Source organism: Salvia miltiorrhiza, chromosome 7 (genome assembly GCF_028751815.1).
Source record: "Salvia miltiorrhiza cultivar Shanhuang (shh) chromosome 7, IMPLAD_Smil_shh, whole genome shotgun sequence".
In the NCBI taxonomy this organism is placed as follows: domain Eukaryota; kingdom Viridiplantae; phylum Streptophyta; class Magnoliopsida; order Lamiales; family Lamiaceae; genus Salvia; species Salvia miltiorrhiza.
The window spans coordinates 60,208,496-60,223,576 of NC_080393.1; the positions used below are offsets into that span (position 1 = coordinate 60,208,496).

The 15,081-nt window shown below is 38.6% G+C and overlaps 1 protein-coding gene across 3 annotated transcripts; it reads right to left on the reverse strand.

Annotated features, from left to right (window-relative positions):
- Positions 1 to 1,040: 1,040 nt before the first annotated feature.
- Positions 1,041 to 14,320, reverse strand: LOC130993103 (ubiquitin-like domain-containing protein CIP73). Of its 3 annotated transcripts, none has more exons than XM_057917834.1 (16): positions 13,996 to 14,320; positions 12,993 to 13,142; positions 12,191 to 12,308; positions 11,612 to 11,689; positions 10,723 to 10,841; positions 10,572 to 10,643; positions 10,341 to 10,460; positions 10,074 to 10,143; positions 9,826 to 9,983; positions 9,420 to 9,584; positions 9,262 to 9,333; positions 9,052 to 9,184; positions 2,719 to 3,114; positions 1,979 to 2,301; positions 1,790 to 1,867; positions 1,041 to 1,470 (listed from the first exon to the last, which is right to left on the reverse strand). In XM_057917834.1, the coding sequence occupies exons 2-16, from the start codon at positions 13,119 to 13,121 to the stop codon at positions 1,462 to 1,464; spliced, it is 2,040 nt and encodes a 679-aa protein (XP_057773817.1). In that variant the 5' UTR covers positions 13,122 to 13,142; positions 13,996 to 14,320; the 3' UTR covers positions 1,041 to 1,461. The 3 variants fall into 3 exon arrangements, 2 of the variants coding, with proteins under 2 accessions (XP_057773817.1, XP_057773816.1); XM_057917833.1 differs by having other exon boundaries at positions 13,953 to 14,143; XR_009091579.1 differs by lacking the exons at positions 1,041 to 1,470; positions 1,790 to 1,867 and adding an exon at positions 2,472 to 2,557 and having other exon boundaries at positions 2,071 to 2,301; positions 13,996 to 14,285.
- Positions 14,321 to 15,081: the final 761 nt, after the last annotated feature.

Sequence of the window (15,081 nt, forward strand, 5' to 3'; positions counted from 1 at the left end):
ATGGAACGAGAACACGTACGACAGCGTGTGCGATCTGCTACTGTGATTTGGAACAAGTTGAATCACTTCATACAACTTCCCAAGGAGATTCAAGCAATTTTAGGGTCGGTTCCTGAAGAATTCAACTCGTATTTCTCAACTAGATTTAATTTGACATATAAATATGTATATGGAGAAATAGATTTAAGATTTAAAAACTATAAATTTGAAACTAAATTATTTTCTCTATGCTCTCTTTTGCAAAAAAAATTGTGTTCGATTTTTTCGTAAAATAATTATGTAATTTTATAGTAGCGCGTAATTTAAATTTATTAAAACCATCAATATTTTATTTGAAAAGTGAACGACATTTGTGTAATGTTTAACCTCTTTCTTCCACTAGCCCACTAATAAAAATAGACATCGGTAAAAAAACATTGCAAATCTATATTATATTAAAAAGGGTTAAAGGTGTGGATACACCCTTGTTTTATTTCTTTTCAAAATTGTGATATTTGATTAATTATAAAATATCTAATATGCATATCAAATTAAATATTTACTTACCATCATATCTTTATTTATTTTTCTAATTACACTCTAATTATGCATTTGCTAATTATGGAACTGGCCCATCCAACCAATTAAAATCGATTTAATTTCGGATTATAGATGCATATTCCTTGCCAAAAAAAAGATTATCATAAACATAATGGATATCTAAATCCTTGCTCTCATGCAGTTCTCAGCTTATGTAATTTTGTTTTGTTCAACTTTCCACGATTTTAGCTTAAGAAATCAATCCACTTATACACCAAAAGATATATCATTATGAAAGTTATCGATTATGTCCCAAACTTTGATAAGTTCTTTTAAGAAGTTTAACCAATACAACGTGCCATCTCGCTCTTTTGGTACTGAATCATTTGACTGAACATAGATTCATCAGAAAATGAAAAATTGGGCTTCTTTTGAATATATGTACGAGGTTGGAACATTTTATGATATGTGCTTTATATTATGCAAAAGAAGAGAATAAAGGAAAGTGACTGACAACGAAATGCAACTCAATTTGTAAGTAAATATATAAATAACGAAAAGTGGTTGTCTAGGCAGCATAGCCTTGGGCACTCATATAAATAACAAGATAAGAAGGATTGTCAACTTGTACATTATTTGCAACCATGACCATCAGAATACCATCTTCACTTCTCCATGCCCTCTCTCTCCATCTCTCTCTCTCTATCTCTACGCTAATGAATAAAGAATAGCATTACTTAACGAAGTCGAGGAGGATCACCCAATAATAGAAAAATGATATTCAGCCAAAAAGAAAACCCAAAAAAAAAGGAAATTATGTACGCCTCTGTTCGACTCTCTTATCATATAACGTTAGCTGCCAGCAGAAGTCGTTTTCGCTGGAGTAAACTCAGCCATCATGAGGACTCTTCCGCTAACAGATTCAATGTTACTCTGCAGAGCTCACTCCCTCTGCGCAAAACCACCAAAAAGAAAGAAAGATTCATCATTGTGCTCATCAAACAAGATATATCTAGACATCATATCTAATCTAAGTAACTCCGGCCACCGTTACCAGCAACCAAGCATCCCAGACTATGTTACTACTTAACCGCTCCTCAAACTATGACGTCTGCTAAAATTTAGTGAGTCTAGCAGCAGGATTTACTATTCAAGACTTACTGCAATCATCTAAAACGGGTTGGATTTTCTTCGAACGAGGTCAATGTGTATATGCAGTGTAGAAGCAAGATAGGAAGGAGAAAACTAAAGGTTATAATGAATGACATACCCTCTGACGTTTTGGATTTGCTTGCGACTGAGAGCCTCTCCTGCGACGAGAAGAACCCTGATCTCTGTTGTCATCAACCTGCATGTGCCATAAACACAGAATATCTCTTAGAAACACAAGGAACCTAGTCTTTATCTAGGTTGAGCTACAACCATCTAAAATCAGTCCTTCCAAGAAGGCCCACTTTACCTGTGTTTCATCTGAATTTGCTCCTTCAGTGGATGTCCTGTTATCCTCAGCTCCGGTGTTCTCGGAGAGCATCGGCATTATCTGGCGTAGAATATTAGATAAAAGTACCCCTTCTTCACTCACAGCTGATGCTGATTCCTGAGAATTGTGAGTACCTTGAGCAGCTTCAGCATGACTTGGAGCAGAAGCTGAATGTGGGAGCTCGGTACTTTCACTGAGGATCTGACCCCCTGGAAATATACTACTTAGCAGTTGCTCGAGTCCTCTGACCTGGGCAGAGAATCCTTGATCATTAAGTGCTTCAGAAGGTAAACTGTCGCTGCCTGAAAAAGGTGTCTGGAATTAGCCTAAAACGATCACAGATTTGGTTATCACTGCTTTCACTTACTTATTAAGAAAAATGAGCTGATTATCTTTCATCAAACAATCAGAATAATAGATTATCAAATGTTGGACTTTAAGAAAAAAACAAAAAAAAAATGGATTTATTTACTTTGGTGCTTAACGGTTTGTTTCTATCATATGTGCACTGCATAGTCGGATTTGTCATGAGTTAGCTCATACTTCAGTCAGTTTTATCTACATGTGACAAAATCAAGAAGCATCTCAGTGCATACAAATTATCTTCACAGAAAACACATTTCATGGCTGCCAGTCAATCTTATCACAAAGAAACCAACAAATCAATAATTCAAGACTAACCAACAATAAGAATCAAATTTAAATGGTTGCAAAATTACCATTTCCTCCCAGGACCGGAACATGTTGCTGTTGTGTTGAAGAACCAGGAACAGGTAGTTCGGTATTACCATTATGATCATGATTTTGATCTGATGCTTGAGAAGATCTTGCATTATTTGAGCTTCCTGAAGATAGATGTTGAACTCTAGCCAAAACTGGATATAGGATCCCTATTGAACCACGAGATGAATCTGCACTACGCCCAACAGAGGCAGGAACTGCAGCAACTACAGTTCTAATGGGAACGGCCCTCAGTTGTGGTTCCCTATTGCGTGAGCTTGGTTCAACCGTTGCAGCATCTTGTTGTTGACTGGGACTTGCACTATTAGATGATGGTGTACCAGTTTGCCCTTGAGACGGCGAAGCAGCAGGCTCTCTTCGAGGAAATAATGATCCTGATTATGGAAACAAGAGAAAAAGAATTAAGATACTGTTAGAGAGCCAGTTCATAGTAGTAGGAAGAAGCAGGGCGTGCAGCAGCAGAAGTATATAGGTCAGAGATTCAGAATCCTATTCTGTTAAGGAAAGGATTTAGTAGCATAAATAGGAGTTCTCTCCTTACGAGAGGGCTATCTAGGATTGATTTTTGGATAAATAGGAGTTCTCTCCTTACGAGAGGGGCTATCTAGGATTGATTTTTGGTCTAGCACAAGTTGCTTTGGAATAGCGAGTTCCTCTCTCATTTGGATTTCTCTTTGTTCTGCTATTCCCCTTTACTCTAAAAAATTGGTCCGACCTGCCGGATCGGTCTATGCCCGAAACTCGTGCACAGTTTCGAATTGTGATGGATAGTCGGGTGAAAACGTTGGAGAAGGGGAACGAAACCCTTAAGAAGGAGATGGAAGAGCTACGGGCATTGCACGAATCAACACATCATCAGACGTTGACTGATTTGCAGCGCATGATGAAAACAATGATGAAGGACAAAGGGGGGGTTAAGGGCAACGGCACAAAAGTCGCGGCAACAGCAGCCAGCAGGTGATTCCAGTGCCAATGCCAACTCGGAAAAGTTGGGGAAAACAACCACCAAGTAGGGCCTTTGCTGGACAAGTGGGGGAGAACAACCCACCCGGCGGACTCTTATCAATTCGGGATGCCACCTGAATTCGGATTCAGAATGCCAACCAGCCGTGCTTCCGGAGAATCCAACGGCGTCCAAGCCAAGATTCCGCCGGGGTTCGGTCTGGTCCCCTACGTTAGCACCAACTTAGGCGTAGGTCGAGGTTCAGCAATTGGAACATCAACTATTCCCCAACTAGGAGCATACTTTAACGCCAACTCAACTGATGGTGGTGTGCCGCCAGGTTCTTTTACTACGCCAGGGTTTAACAGCAACACACGGACTGTAATCTCGACTGACACATGCGCAGCAGCGGCGCGCGTTAATCTGCCCATGTTTGGGGGCTCCAACCCCGAAGCTTGGGTTTCCATAGCGGAGCAATATTTTCAAATTCATGGGACGCCAGAAGCAAACAAGTTAGAGGTAGCCCTGATTGCAATGGAGGGTGATGCATTATAATGGTTCTAGTGGGTTCGAGCAAATGCTCCTAATCTCACATGGATTCACTTCAAGTTGGAGATGTTACGAATGTTCAGCAGCAGTAACCCGATGGCCAATCCAATCGAGAAAATGATTTAAACTCATCAAACGGGTGCCGTAAGTGAATTTGTGACTACTTCTATATCTACGAGGGTTTGTTGGGCCTCAGACGATGAAATTGACCTGTGAGATACAAGGACATAAAATTCTCGTGATGATAGACAGTGGTGCAAGTCATTGCTTTATATCTAAGTACACAACAAAGGAGCTCGGACTGAAAGTGAATAGGTCAGGTCGCTCATCTGTGAGTCTAGGCGATGGCCCAAAAGCGGCGGAGTGGATTTAATATTAGGCATCTCATGGTTAGCTACCCTTGGAGAAGTGCAAGCGAATTGGCAACAATTAACAATGAAATTTCAAAATCATGGAAAAGAGTTAGAGCTCAGAGGAGAGTCAACCTCAATACGCAAGGAGATGATGTTTGACCAAATCAGCAAATTGGAAGATGTTGGGGCGAAGTGGTTTATTTGGGTTCAATGTAAGAATTTCGGAACTGAATTAAATGTAGCTGATGTGGAAGGAACTAATGTTGCAGTTTGATCCACTGAGGCTAGTGATTGGTTGAAAGGGGAGATGATGACAGTTTCCTAGCGTAATGTGTCCTCCAACAGGGCTTCCTCCTCGTAGGGGGGGTTGACCACCATATTCCCCTAAAGCTTGGACCTCTGCCAGTGTCAATGAGACCATACTGCTATAGCCATGCCGCGAAGGGTGAGATGGAGAGATTGATTCACGAGATGCTTGAGGCAGGCATTATTCAACCAAGCTCGAGGCCATACTCGAGTCTGGTTCTCTTTGTTCAAAAAAAGATGGTAGTTGGCGATTTTGTGTAGATTAATAAATTGAAAATACCAGATAAATATCTGATTCATGTTATACAAGAAATGTTAGATGAGTTGCATGGTGCGCAGTAGTTTACTAAGTTAGACTTAGGGTCGGGATATCATCAGATTCATATTGCACCAAAGGATATTGGGAAAACAACTTTTCATACACATTCGGGTCATTATGAATTTTTGGTCATGCCGTTTGGGTTAACAAATGCTCCAATCACGTTCCAGTCTGCTATGAATAACTTTTTCCGATCCCACCTTTGTAAGTTTATTCTATTGTTGTTTTTTTTTGACATTTTGATCTATAATTCTAATTGGCGGCACCATTTGTGCCACTTGCGCACTGTTATGACTTTATTGCAGAAAGATTCCTATGTGGTAAATCCTAAAAGGTGTGCATGGGGTCAGTCTGAATATTTGGGACATATTGTGTCAGTTGTCGGGGTACAAATGGATCCGGGAAAGGTGTCGGTTATTCTTCGCTGGCCGATTCCAACTTTTATTTGAGGTGTTCGTGGATTTTTAGGATTGACAGTGCATTACCATCGCTTTATTGAAGGCAATGTTATCGATGGCGGATGGCGGTCCATGGCGGTCAGGCCCGAAAACCGCCATAAGGCTATGGAGGGTGCCATGGCGGGTTATGGCGGACGTTTGGCGGATTACTAAAATAATAATATATATAATATAATTATATATATACAAATTATGAAATTAAAGGATGCAAAATACATAATAGCATAGAAAACTTGATATCCAGTTCAAACATAACACAAAATTCTAAGTTCAAACATAACAAAATGCAATAATAAGTTCAAGGCTTCAAGCATAAAACATAAATAGATAGTAATGTCTAATAAGAAATAAAATGCTAGTCCTCCTCAGTCCTCATCAACATCCACATAGTCATCTTCAGATTCCTCATCAATCTCATCGAGTTCATTTTCAAATTCTTCATCTTCAAGCACCATCTCTAACCCTTTCCCTTTTGATCTTGAGGATGTGGAAGTGATTGTCATTTCTTAGAAGATCTAACACTACTAGCTCTAGAATTAGCACCAAGTGAAGTTGATGACTTTTTTCTTTTCCCCATGGTGGTACACCTAGTATAAGTTATAGGCTCTCTAACCGCCGAAGCCTCATAAACGGTGTCCCAATTAGGTGAATCATTAACATGTAAAAAAAAAAAAAAAACAATCTGCCATTCTAAATTGGAAAAAAAAAAAAAAAGTAAAAAATCAATCTGCAGATTCTGCACTGAAGTATTTTATACTGAGTATGAAATTAAAAAAAAAAAAAAAAGACATCTGCAGTTGTAAATTTATTCAAAATATACAGTAAACATTTCAAAAGTAATACATATTTTAGAAGAAATAAAGAATAAAAGGAGTTCTGTTCTAAATGAGCTGAGGATGTAAGTGTCCTGCTTATAAAGTGTAAGGAAGTTTTCCTTGTTTTTTCAAGAATTGGTGAATATTACTTTCCTGATGGTCAAGGGATCCTCATCCCGAATGTGTGTATGGGATATCCCATGGGAAGAATGTAGCATGGCCTCAAAGTCAGCACCTGCCGGAGGTCACCGGTGGTTGCTAGTGCTATGGGAGCTCTTGAGGGTTTCCAGAAAGAGGCACCTAGGTAATGAGGGCTGCTATGATTTTTTTCTACTCCTAAAAAGCCTAATTTTAATTGGTCAACGGGTCAATGGGTCGGGTTAACGGGTTTACTGACCCATAAAACAAGTTGTGGATTAAAAATCCGCCATATCCCGCCATAACCGCCATGGCGCCATGGATATGGCGGCCGCCATAATCCACCATGGCAAAACTGCCATGCCATAGGATTTTCATGGCGGTTTACTCTGAAACCGCCACCGCCATCCGCCATATCCCCGCCATGGCGGAAATTTGACAACACTGATTGAAGGTTATGGACAAATTGCCCATCCTCTTACCGAGCTATTTAAGAAAGATAATGTTGGGCGTTTCCAATGGCCGGCCGCAGCTCACAATGCTTTTGCACGGCTGCAAGAGGCCATCATCAGTGTTGGCTACTCCGGATTTCTCTATACCTTTTGTTGTTGAGAGTGATGCTTCTAGGACAGGTTTAGGGGTTGTTTTAATGAAAAAAGGCAGGCCTTACAACAATGGCGTCCGTATTTGGTAGGACGTCAATTCATGGTGCGTACTGATCAACGCAGTTTGCATTTCCTTCTGCATCAAACAGTTTCTACGCCTGCTCAACAATTTTGGGTCCCAATCTATTAGGGTATGATTAGAGTAACTAATAAGGTAGTTGACGCTTCATCTCGTCAGCATGAGGACGCGGAGTATTCCGCTTTATCGATGCCGATTTGAGTAGGTTGGCAAGAGATTGGGAAGGAGATCAGAAGCGATCCGAGGATGATGGAAATTCGACGACGGTTGGAAAATGGGAGTGGGGGTATATGCTGGTCAACAAGGTTTTGTATTACCATGGTCGTTTGGTATTGGCTCAAGGATCTGCCTTTATACCACGTCTTTTGGCTGAGTTCCATTCTACACCGCAAGGGGGTCATTTTGGTGCTTTGCGTACTTATCGAAGATTAGCAGTAAATGTCTACTAGCCGGAAATGATGAAAGATGTTACCCGTTATATAGCAGAATGTCTCATTTGTCAGAAGTAAAAGTATGAGACCTGCGTACCAGCTGGACTCTTACAGCCATTGCTGATTCCAGTGCGGGTGTGGAAAGATGTTAGTCGGGGTCAGTGGATTGTATTCTGGTTGTCGTCCATCGTTTGTCATAATATAGTCATTTTATTGGACTACGACATCCATTCACAGCTCGAGAGATGGCTGAAGTGATTGTATTCTAGCACGCAATGAGGCTTTGCAACATTTGAAGGAGCATATTTTGCGGGCTCAAGATTATATGGTTCGAGCAGCTAATAAACGGCGGAGAGACGTCCAATTTGAGGTGGGTCAGCAGGTGTTTCTGAAGTTCACACCCTATCGGCAGCAAACAATCCCTGTTTCAGCGCACAAATGCCAAACTTGCTGCTAAGTATTATGGGCCTTAGAAGTTCTAGGACGTCTCGGTGCTGCTGTGTATCGTTTGAAGTTGCCGGATGGGTCGAGGTTGCATCCTGTTTTTCATGTGTCTCAACTGAAAGCTGTTATTGGTGATCATTCTGCTGAAGCCACTTTGCCCAATGAGCTTTGGACGACTAATCCAGAATATGTTCCAGAATGGGCTCTGCATGATCGTTGGGTTTGGCAAGATGGTGATCAAGTTCGTCAGATTTTAGTTTAATGGAAGGGAAAGAGTGAAGATGATGCTACTACTTGGGTTGATGAGGCTGACTTTGTTGGGCAGTTTCCTAACTTCAGCCTTGAGGACAAGACTGTTTGGAAGGGGGGAGGAATTGTTAAAGAGCAGGTTTACAGCAGTAGATTTAATTATATATCAGTATTATTTCATGTTAATTTTATTTAAATAAGTTAGGTTTATTTCTTTCCCTATTAGAGTCCTTTTCCGATAAGAAAAAGTATATAGGTCAGAATCCTATTCTGTTAAGGAAAGGATTTAGTAGCATAAATAGGGCTTCTCTCCTTACGAGAGGGGCTGTCTAGGATTTGATTTTTAGCCTAGCACAAGTAGCTTTGGAATAGCGAGAGTTCATCTCTCGTTTGGATTTCTCTTTGTTTTGCGAATTACCATCATTTAGTTTTGATATCTGAATACTATTCCCTTAGGCCTTTACTCTAACAGATACCATGCCTTCAAACACAAAGGCTGCAATTTAATATGCAATCATCATTAAGTTTATCCTTATATTGGATGGAAACATCAGCATGAAGGAATTAAAGCTTGAAGCATGTCATCATGTTGAGCGCCATATAAGCAGAATTTCTAAAGCACCTGCTCGTATTCTGATGTCAATATTTCTGGGCAGGAAACCTGTAGCAGCAGAACTTCCAGCTACACCAGAGCCATGTTGAACAGTACCCACAGGAACTGAGCCAAAACTTGCCCCTGGTTGGAAAGGCAGAGGCTGAATACATAAACAGCATAGAGTAAGTATGCATATCTGGTTGAACAAAGTGAGGAAAGTTCATTGAAAGATATGACCTGAACCATGATAGGATTCGGCCCAGTTGAAGATATGAAGACCGATGGTCCAGCATTCACCAATGCATCAGCCTAAATAATAGAAGCATTGATAAACTGCTTACAAAACTACATTAAGCAATATGGTATTTAGGACATCTGAAAGTGAATGAACATACCACCGACTGACCCATTCGCAGGGTCATCATAGCCCTACCAAGCTCTAGCAGCAAAGCACCCAAATTTTGAAAAAGAGCTCCTGATCTTATAGCATTAGATTGAATTCTTGACCGCTCCAACGAATCCGTCACACTCGAATGAGATTCAAGTTGTCCTGAAAGTTGCTGCAGTGAAATACAGAATTTTATTCCCACACAGCACTCAAATTGCAAGAACTTCATGTTTGATAATGTGATCTCCTATGTAAATATATTGGGACTGTAGGCTTCTCCCAGCCATGCAATTTTATGTCAGAGCACTGATAAGATACGTAGCAAGTTTATGATAGTCTTCATCACTATATATCAACTATCTGAACAAACAGTAAATCAACCTTCTTATTGCTAATATAGTTTGAGAACGTACCAACAAGCACTCAGCGGCTTGTTCAAGGAGAAGTTGTCTGGCAGATGACATCACCTCGGCCAATGATTCAGGATTCAGAAGCCCTCTTGTCTCACTAGAATGCACAGCAGATTCTAAATCTTGCCCATCCCTCCCACTTTGAGCATTTGCACTTTGGCCTGAAATTGGCAATTCAGAAACAATTTAAAACTCAGCAGACTATAATAGAAACGACAGATCTAGTCAAAGAGAAAGGTATCCAATCCAACCGTATGCAGGAAATTCTTGTCTCAAATGGCTCAAGTACTGTAACAAAGTTGTCAATGAATCGGGTATAACCTGCAGTGAAAAAAACTAATTACAGACTGACATCTTAAAGGACAGAAAAATTTAGGGCAACAAAATAAAATACTATCAAGGGATATTAACATTCTATGGGGCAGAAGACTCAAATAATGTTACTGATGTTCATCCATATTTCATACAGAGAAGCTCATAGCTATGAATTGAAAAACAAAAATAAACTCTAAAGCTACCGGTGGCTGCAGAGGTTCCACAGGAATAGCAACTGAAGCTGCTTGGTCAGATTGTGGTCTGCTAGAATTTCTGGTACCACTGAGTCCAGATGCAGTTGAGAGACGTTCCAATGGAGGTTGCTGGCCAAGAAAACCATAAAGGGATGAAAATGACCTAGAAGAAATTAAGCTGTCCACTATATGAGCAAGCATACAAATACGGGTCACTTCGCTCCACCTTTAGAAACTTACATTTAGATCAATTCCTTCAGCGCCACTTCCAAATCTTGTAACACCAAAAGAATTAAGAACAGCAGAAACAATCTGCAAAACAAATGTCATAAACATAAATTTCTAAGTTCTAACCAAGCTCACAGACAGTTGTGACAAGTCATATCCTTACCCGATTTAGATCAGGGAAAGCTCCATCTCCCTGCTCTGATATATTGAAGGTTCCGACCACCATCCCAGGGCTTATCCGACCACCTGCGTTTTGCCCTGTACTTGAAGTTGGATCGGTTGCTGCAGATAGAAGAAGCTTTTTAGCACAATCTTCAAATATTGCATTAAGAAAGTACAAAAAGAACAAAGTTGCATATACAGTCAGCAGACAAGACGGAAATCTAAAGCATCACAGAACACTTGGTTTAAAATATTTATCTTATTTAAATATATTTATATATAAGGATCTATCTTCCAAAATGAAAGCACATCCATGATGCAGAGAGGCAAAGGTAAAAGTATCAAGTCCAAGAGCACTTTCAATTACCTAAAAGCGAGTTCGGTATGGAAGTGGCCTAATTTATTGATTAATAAAATTTAATGTGTATGTGTTTATCCATTAATAAAGTTTTTAAAGATTATCAGGGAAAAGAATCTCTATGCATGTGAAATGGTGCCTCTTTCAGACTATGAAATGAGCTGCATGCAGAATTCAATCTATAAGGTACTCATCAACATGTTTGAAATGTTTGTGATTCAGATTACTTCAAATAGCTTGACCGAACTACTTAAGCCATTATTTTTATCAATTTTCCTATAATCAATTGAAGAAATATATTTTTCATAATCTAGCAGCCACATGTGTCTTTACACTTATCCAGCCATCACATGCATGAGAGCATTGCACCTCAAATGGATTATTATTATGATGCAGAAATCCAGAAAAAGAAAGAATGAAAGGGGATATAAGTGTGCCAATTTCTTTCAAGAGAGATTTTTGGCGGTATTACTTAAACTAAACCATTCAGAACAGAATTGAAAGCTCAAAGCAATCCAAAAACAAATCAGACCTTGCTGATCTGATTGCTCTGCTGAGGTAGCAATGGGTTGTCTCACAACAAGATGCAGAGTGTGCCCATCTTCCACATCTACAAACATAAGGATTAAGGAACACGATGACATAAACAGCTTAAAATTAGCATTTTGACATTACTAGTCATACCATTAACAACAGCTTTACTCCTTTAACAAATGCATTCATAAACTTAACAGGCAGAAGTAAAATTGACATCATTAAAGGACATATATATATATATATATATATATATATATATATATATATATATATATATATTTAACATATAGGATTAAAAACTGCAATAACCATTTATCTAACTTCAAAATAAAAGGTAAAAGATAAAAACAAATGAAGAACAATTGGAAACTAATGCTTAGATCAAAAGTATAAAAGAAATCAAATCTAGGGCATAAAAATCAAACGTTTATTGGGTTTCTTATAATTTGGATATGCTATTTTGGAGTAAATCTATTAGGAATAGGGTTACATAGTTATGGTTCATTTACATTAACATCTAATTTCCGTGATAGAACCAATTCCTATAATTATAAAACCCATATGGGAAGGATACGATAAGCTGAGAGGAGCTGGTCATCCTTCAAAACTTTTCCACGGCATATAAGGCGTTGTTGCTCCGACAGGACACCAGTTACAGAAGCAATCTGTTCCTTCAGTTCTGGAACAGGCACCTGCATTATGAAAACCAATAATCTTATATTATTTTTAAACGAAGAGTACTACTAGAGTGCAACTGGGAGCTCATCAAAAGTTGGATATTATTGTCAATAACTCTTCCCTGTAAACCAAATGTTCCAGTGGAAAATTCAACAGAGAAAATTGGCTTGCACCTCCGCTCCCTAACTATTTCCTTCTCTTGATGGAACATAAACAGCCAGTGGAAAAAGATGTTCTCCGGCCAGCGATGAAGCTACAGCAGTTGCAACCTGGCTTCTAATTTTAGACCACTATTCCTAAGATAAATTTTATGCTGCCAATCCTCCTAAACTCCCATTACAGCCAACCCTACTCTTTCATTGAGTCCACCTTCATATGAACCCGCCACTAATATCCCATTGATGTGGACATAATTAGATAAAAAGAAGTAGCATGGCATCTAGAATGGAAGTTTTTAATAAGTATATTTCTGATCAATTTATAAGGATATTATTGAAAATAAAAGGTTTTCAATATTGGAGAGAGAGTAACACATTCTTCAGTAGTAGCTCCAGTGTTTTAAGTTTAACTGAGCTTGCAATGCAAACAAGTACGAACTTCTTAGATAAGAGACTGGTCACATAAAACTAATATTAGACATAATATTTTTCAATATGTAACCTGGGCTAGCAAAGAGTCAAAAGAGAAATAAATATTACGCATTTATCCACTCGCAGAGTGAAAGTTTGAGAATCTAATGTCTTGATCTTGATCAGAACAGTGGTTTGAGAACATTCAGCTGCATCCCTTCCAGAAATCTTTATGTGCTCTCCACCATTACTTCCCATCTTATCCAAGATTGTCAAAGACTGAAATGGAGATAGAACTAGAGCATTACCAGCTGGAAAAGGTATTTGAGCATTAAAGATTTCAAAATGACCAAGTCTATAATATAATTTTCATATTTATAGATCACAGATAAACATTTGACAATGTGTTATATCAAGAAGGTGAGATCCAGCTCTCAGGCGATAGTAGCATATAAATTAAGTGTGAAAGGCAAGTTCTGCCATTGACGAGAAAATGACAGTCCCATGAGGAAGCCAAGACGATCAATCGTTGCCAACACACGTCATTCCCACATTAATGAATAAGAGCATAAAGAAAAACAAAAACCCTTGAGTTGCCAACAAATGCCTTATACTCTGACACAAAAAGAAGCTCATTTCTTGACTAGTGCATCTATGCGAAAAAAACACTAAAACTAAAAAATCAACTCGTGTACAACTGTCAGAAGCAGTTTTAGAAATAATTTTCAGCTTGAAATTGAAGTAAACTTAAATCCCAAGTGGCCATCAAGAATCAAGACTCAAGCCCTCACTTTCATTCCTCCAAATACTCCGCCCACGTAGCCTTAAAAGTGACAACAAAGAAAACGCAGAAACGAGAAAAGGACTATTCTCGAACACTGGCTATCATTTCAAGAATCTGAAGGGCAAAAGTAAAACCCCTAAAACTGAATCAAAGAAATATGTAGGGATCCATCCTTATTTTTCTGAACGCGCGACAAGCAAGAAATCATCTTTAACAATCCATAAACCAAGCCGACCGATAAGCACTAGGGCATTTCACATATGCAAGGAACAAAAGAGAAATAAAGAATTTTCCCAAATACATACACAGGCATGAGGCTTCAGATTCGTAGATAAAGAGAAAGAAAACCTGGGTCGATCGAGGAGAGCGATTCTTGAAAGAGAAAATAAAAACCCAAGTGAGGGAGAGAGAGAGTAGTCAGCAGCAGATATGAAACTTGAAAGAGAGAAGGGGCAGCGCTACGCTATTGCTGATGTGTGTGCGTTTCTTCACTAATTTCTTGAAATTCTTTTCCCTTTTTTCGTATAAGTATTGTGTGTGTAATTTTAGTGGTTGCCTTTCGACGTAGAGATATATATGATGGGGAAATGGATTTGGAATTCTTCACTATTCTTGAATCCGCTGCCTCTTTTCATTTTCATCCAAAGTTATACGGCACAATCATCGAATTTCCTTTATTTCTTATTTAACTCTGCGGAATTATATTCCTTACATCTGGCTATTTAACGTACAACTTAAGAAAAATGACATTTTTGTCTATTAATACTTAAATTAAAAGGTAAATTAATAGTGATTTAGAGCATCTGCAACGGGCTACTCGATGCCCCTTACTCGAGCAGCCCAAGCATCGAGTAGCCCAATGCAGGCCCTCACTACTCGAGGGCTACTCGATCCTTCGAGTATACCCGATGCCTTTATAAAAAAAAAATTGAAATTTGAAATTGGTGACTATTTTAGTAAAATTCAATTTTTTTTTTTCGGCCAAAATGACTGTTTGAGCATTTAACTTTTTTTCTTTTTTCTCTTCTTTAAATCAATACTTGTCTTCCATCTTCTTCCATACTCCTCCAAATTCTTCCATACTCTTTAATTATGTTTTTAGGATTTAAGTAATTTTTAATTTATGTCTTTAGATTTTTTTAAGATCTTTATTTTAATGAAATTTTAATTATTAGTAAAATGTGTTTTTAAATATGAGCAATTAAAATTAAATGAAAAACGTAAAAATCAAAACTAATGGTATCAAGTAGGCTATCAAGTAACCTCAATGCAGCACTACCTACTCAATAACACAATCATTATCAAGTAGGCTATCAAGTAAGCACATTGCGGATGCTCTTATGTCCTAAACTTGTTATACAAAATTCGGTAACAAAAAATTGACTTATCTCGCCGAATGAAATATTTTGAGTATGGTCATTATTGGAAAATCAT

Excerpts from the sequence above, each read along its gene's own strand:
- LOC130993103 (XM_057917834.1), bottom strand. The coding sequence starts at position 13,121 with ATGGGAAGTAATGGTGGAGAGCACATAAAGATTTCTGGAAGGGATGCA. Across the intron at positions 11,690-12,190 it reads CCAGCTCCTCTCAGCTTATC|ATGTGGAAGATGGGCACACT; the intron begins GTATCCTTCCCA and ends TTATGTTTGTAG. Across the intron at positions 1,868-1,978 it reads CAAATTCAGATGAAACACAG|GTTGATGACAACAGAGATCA; the intron begins GTAAAGTGGGCC and ends TGGCACATGCAG.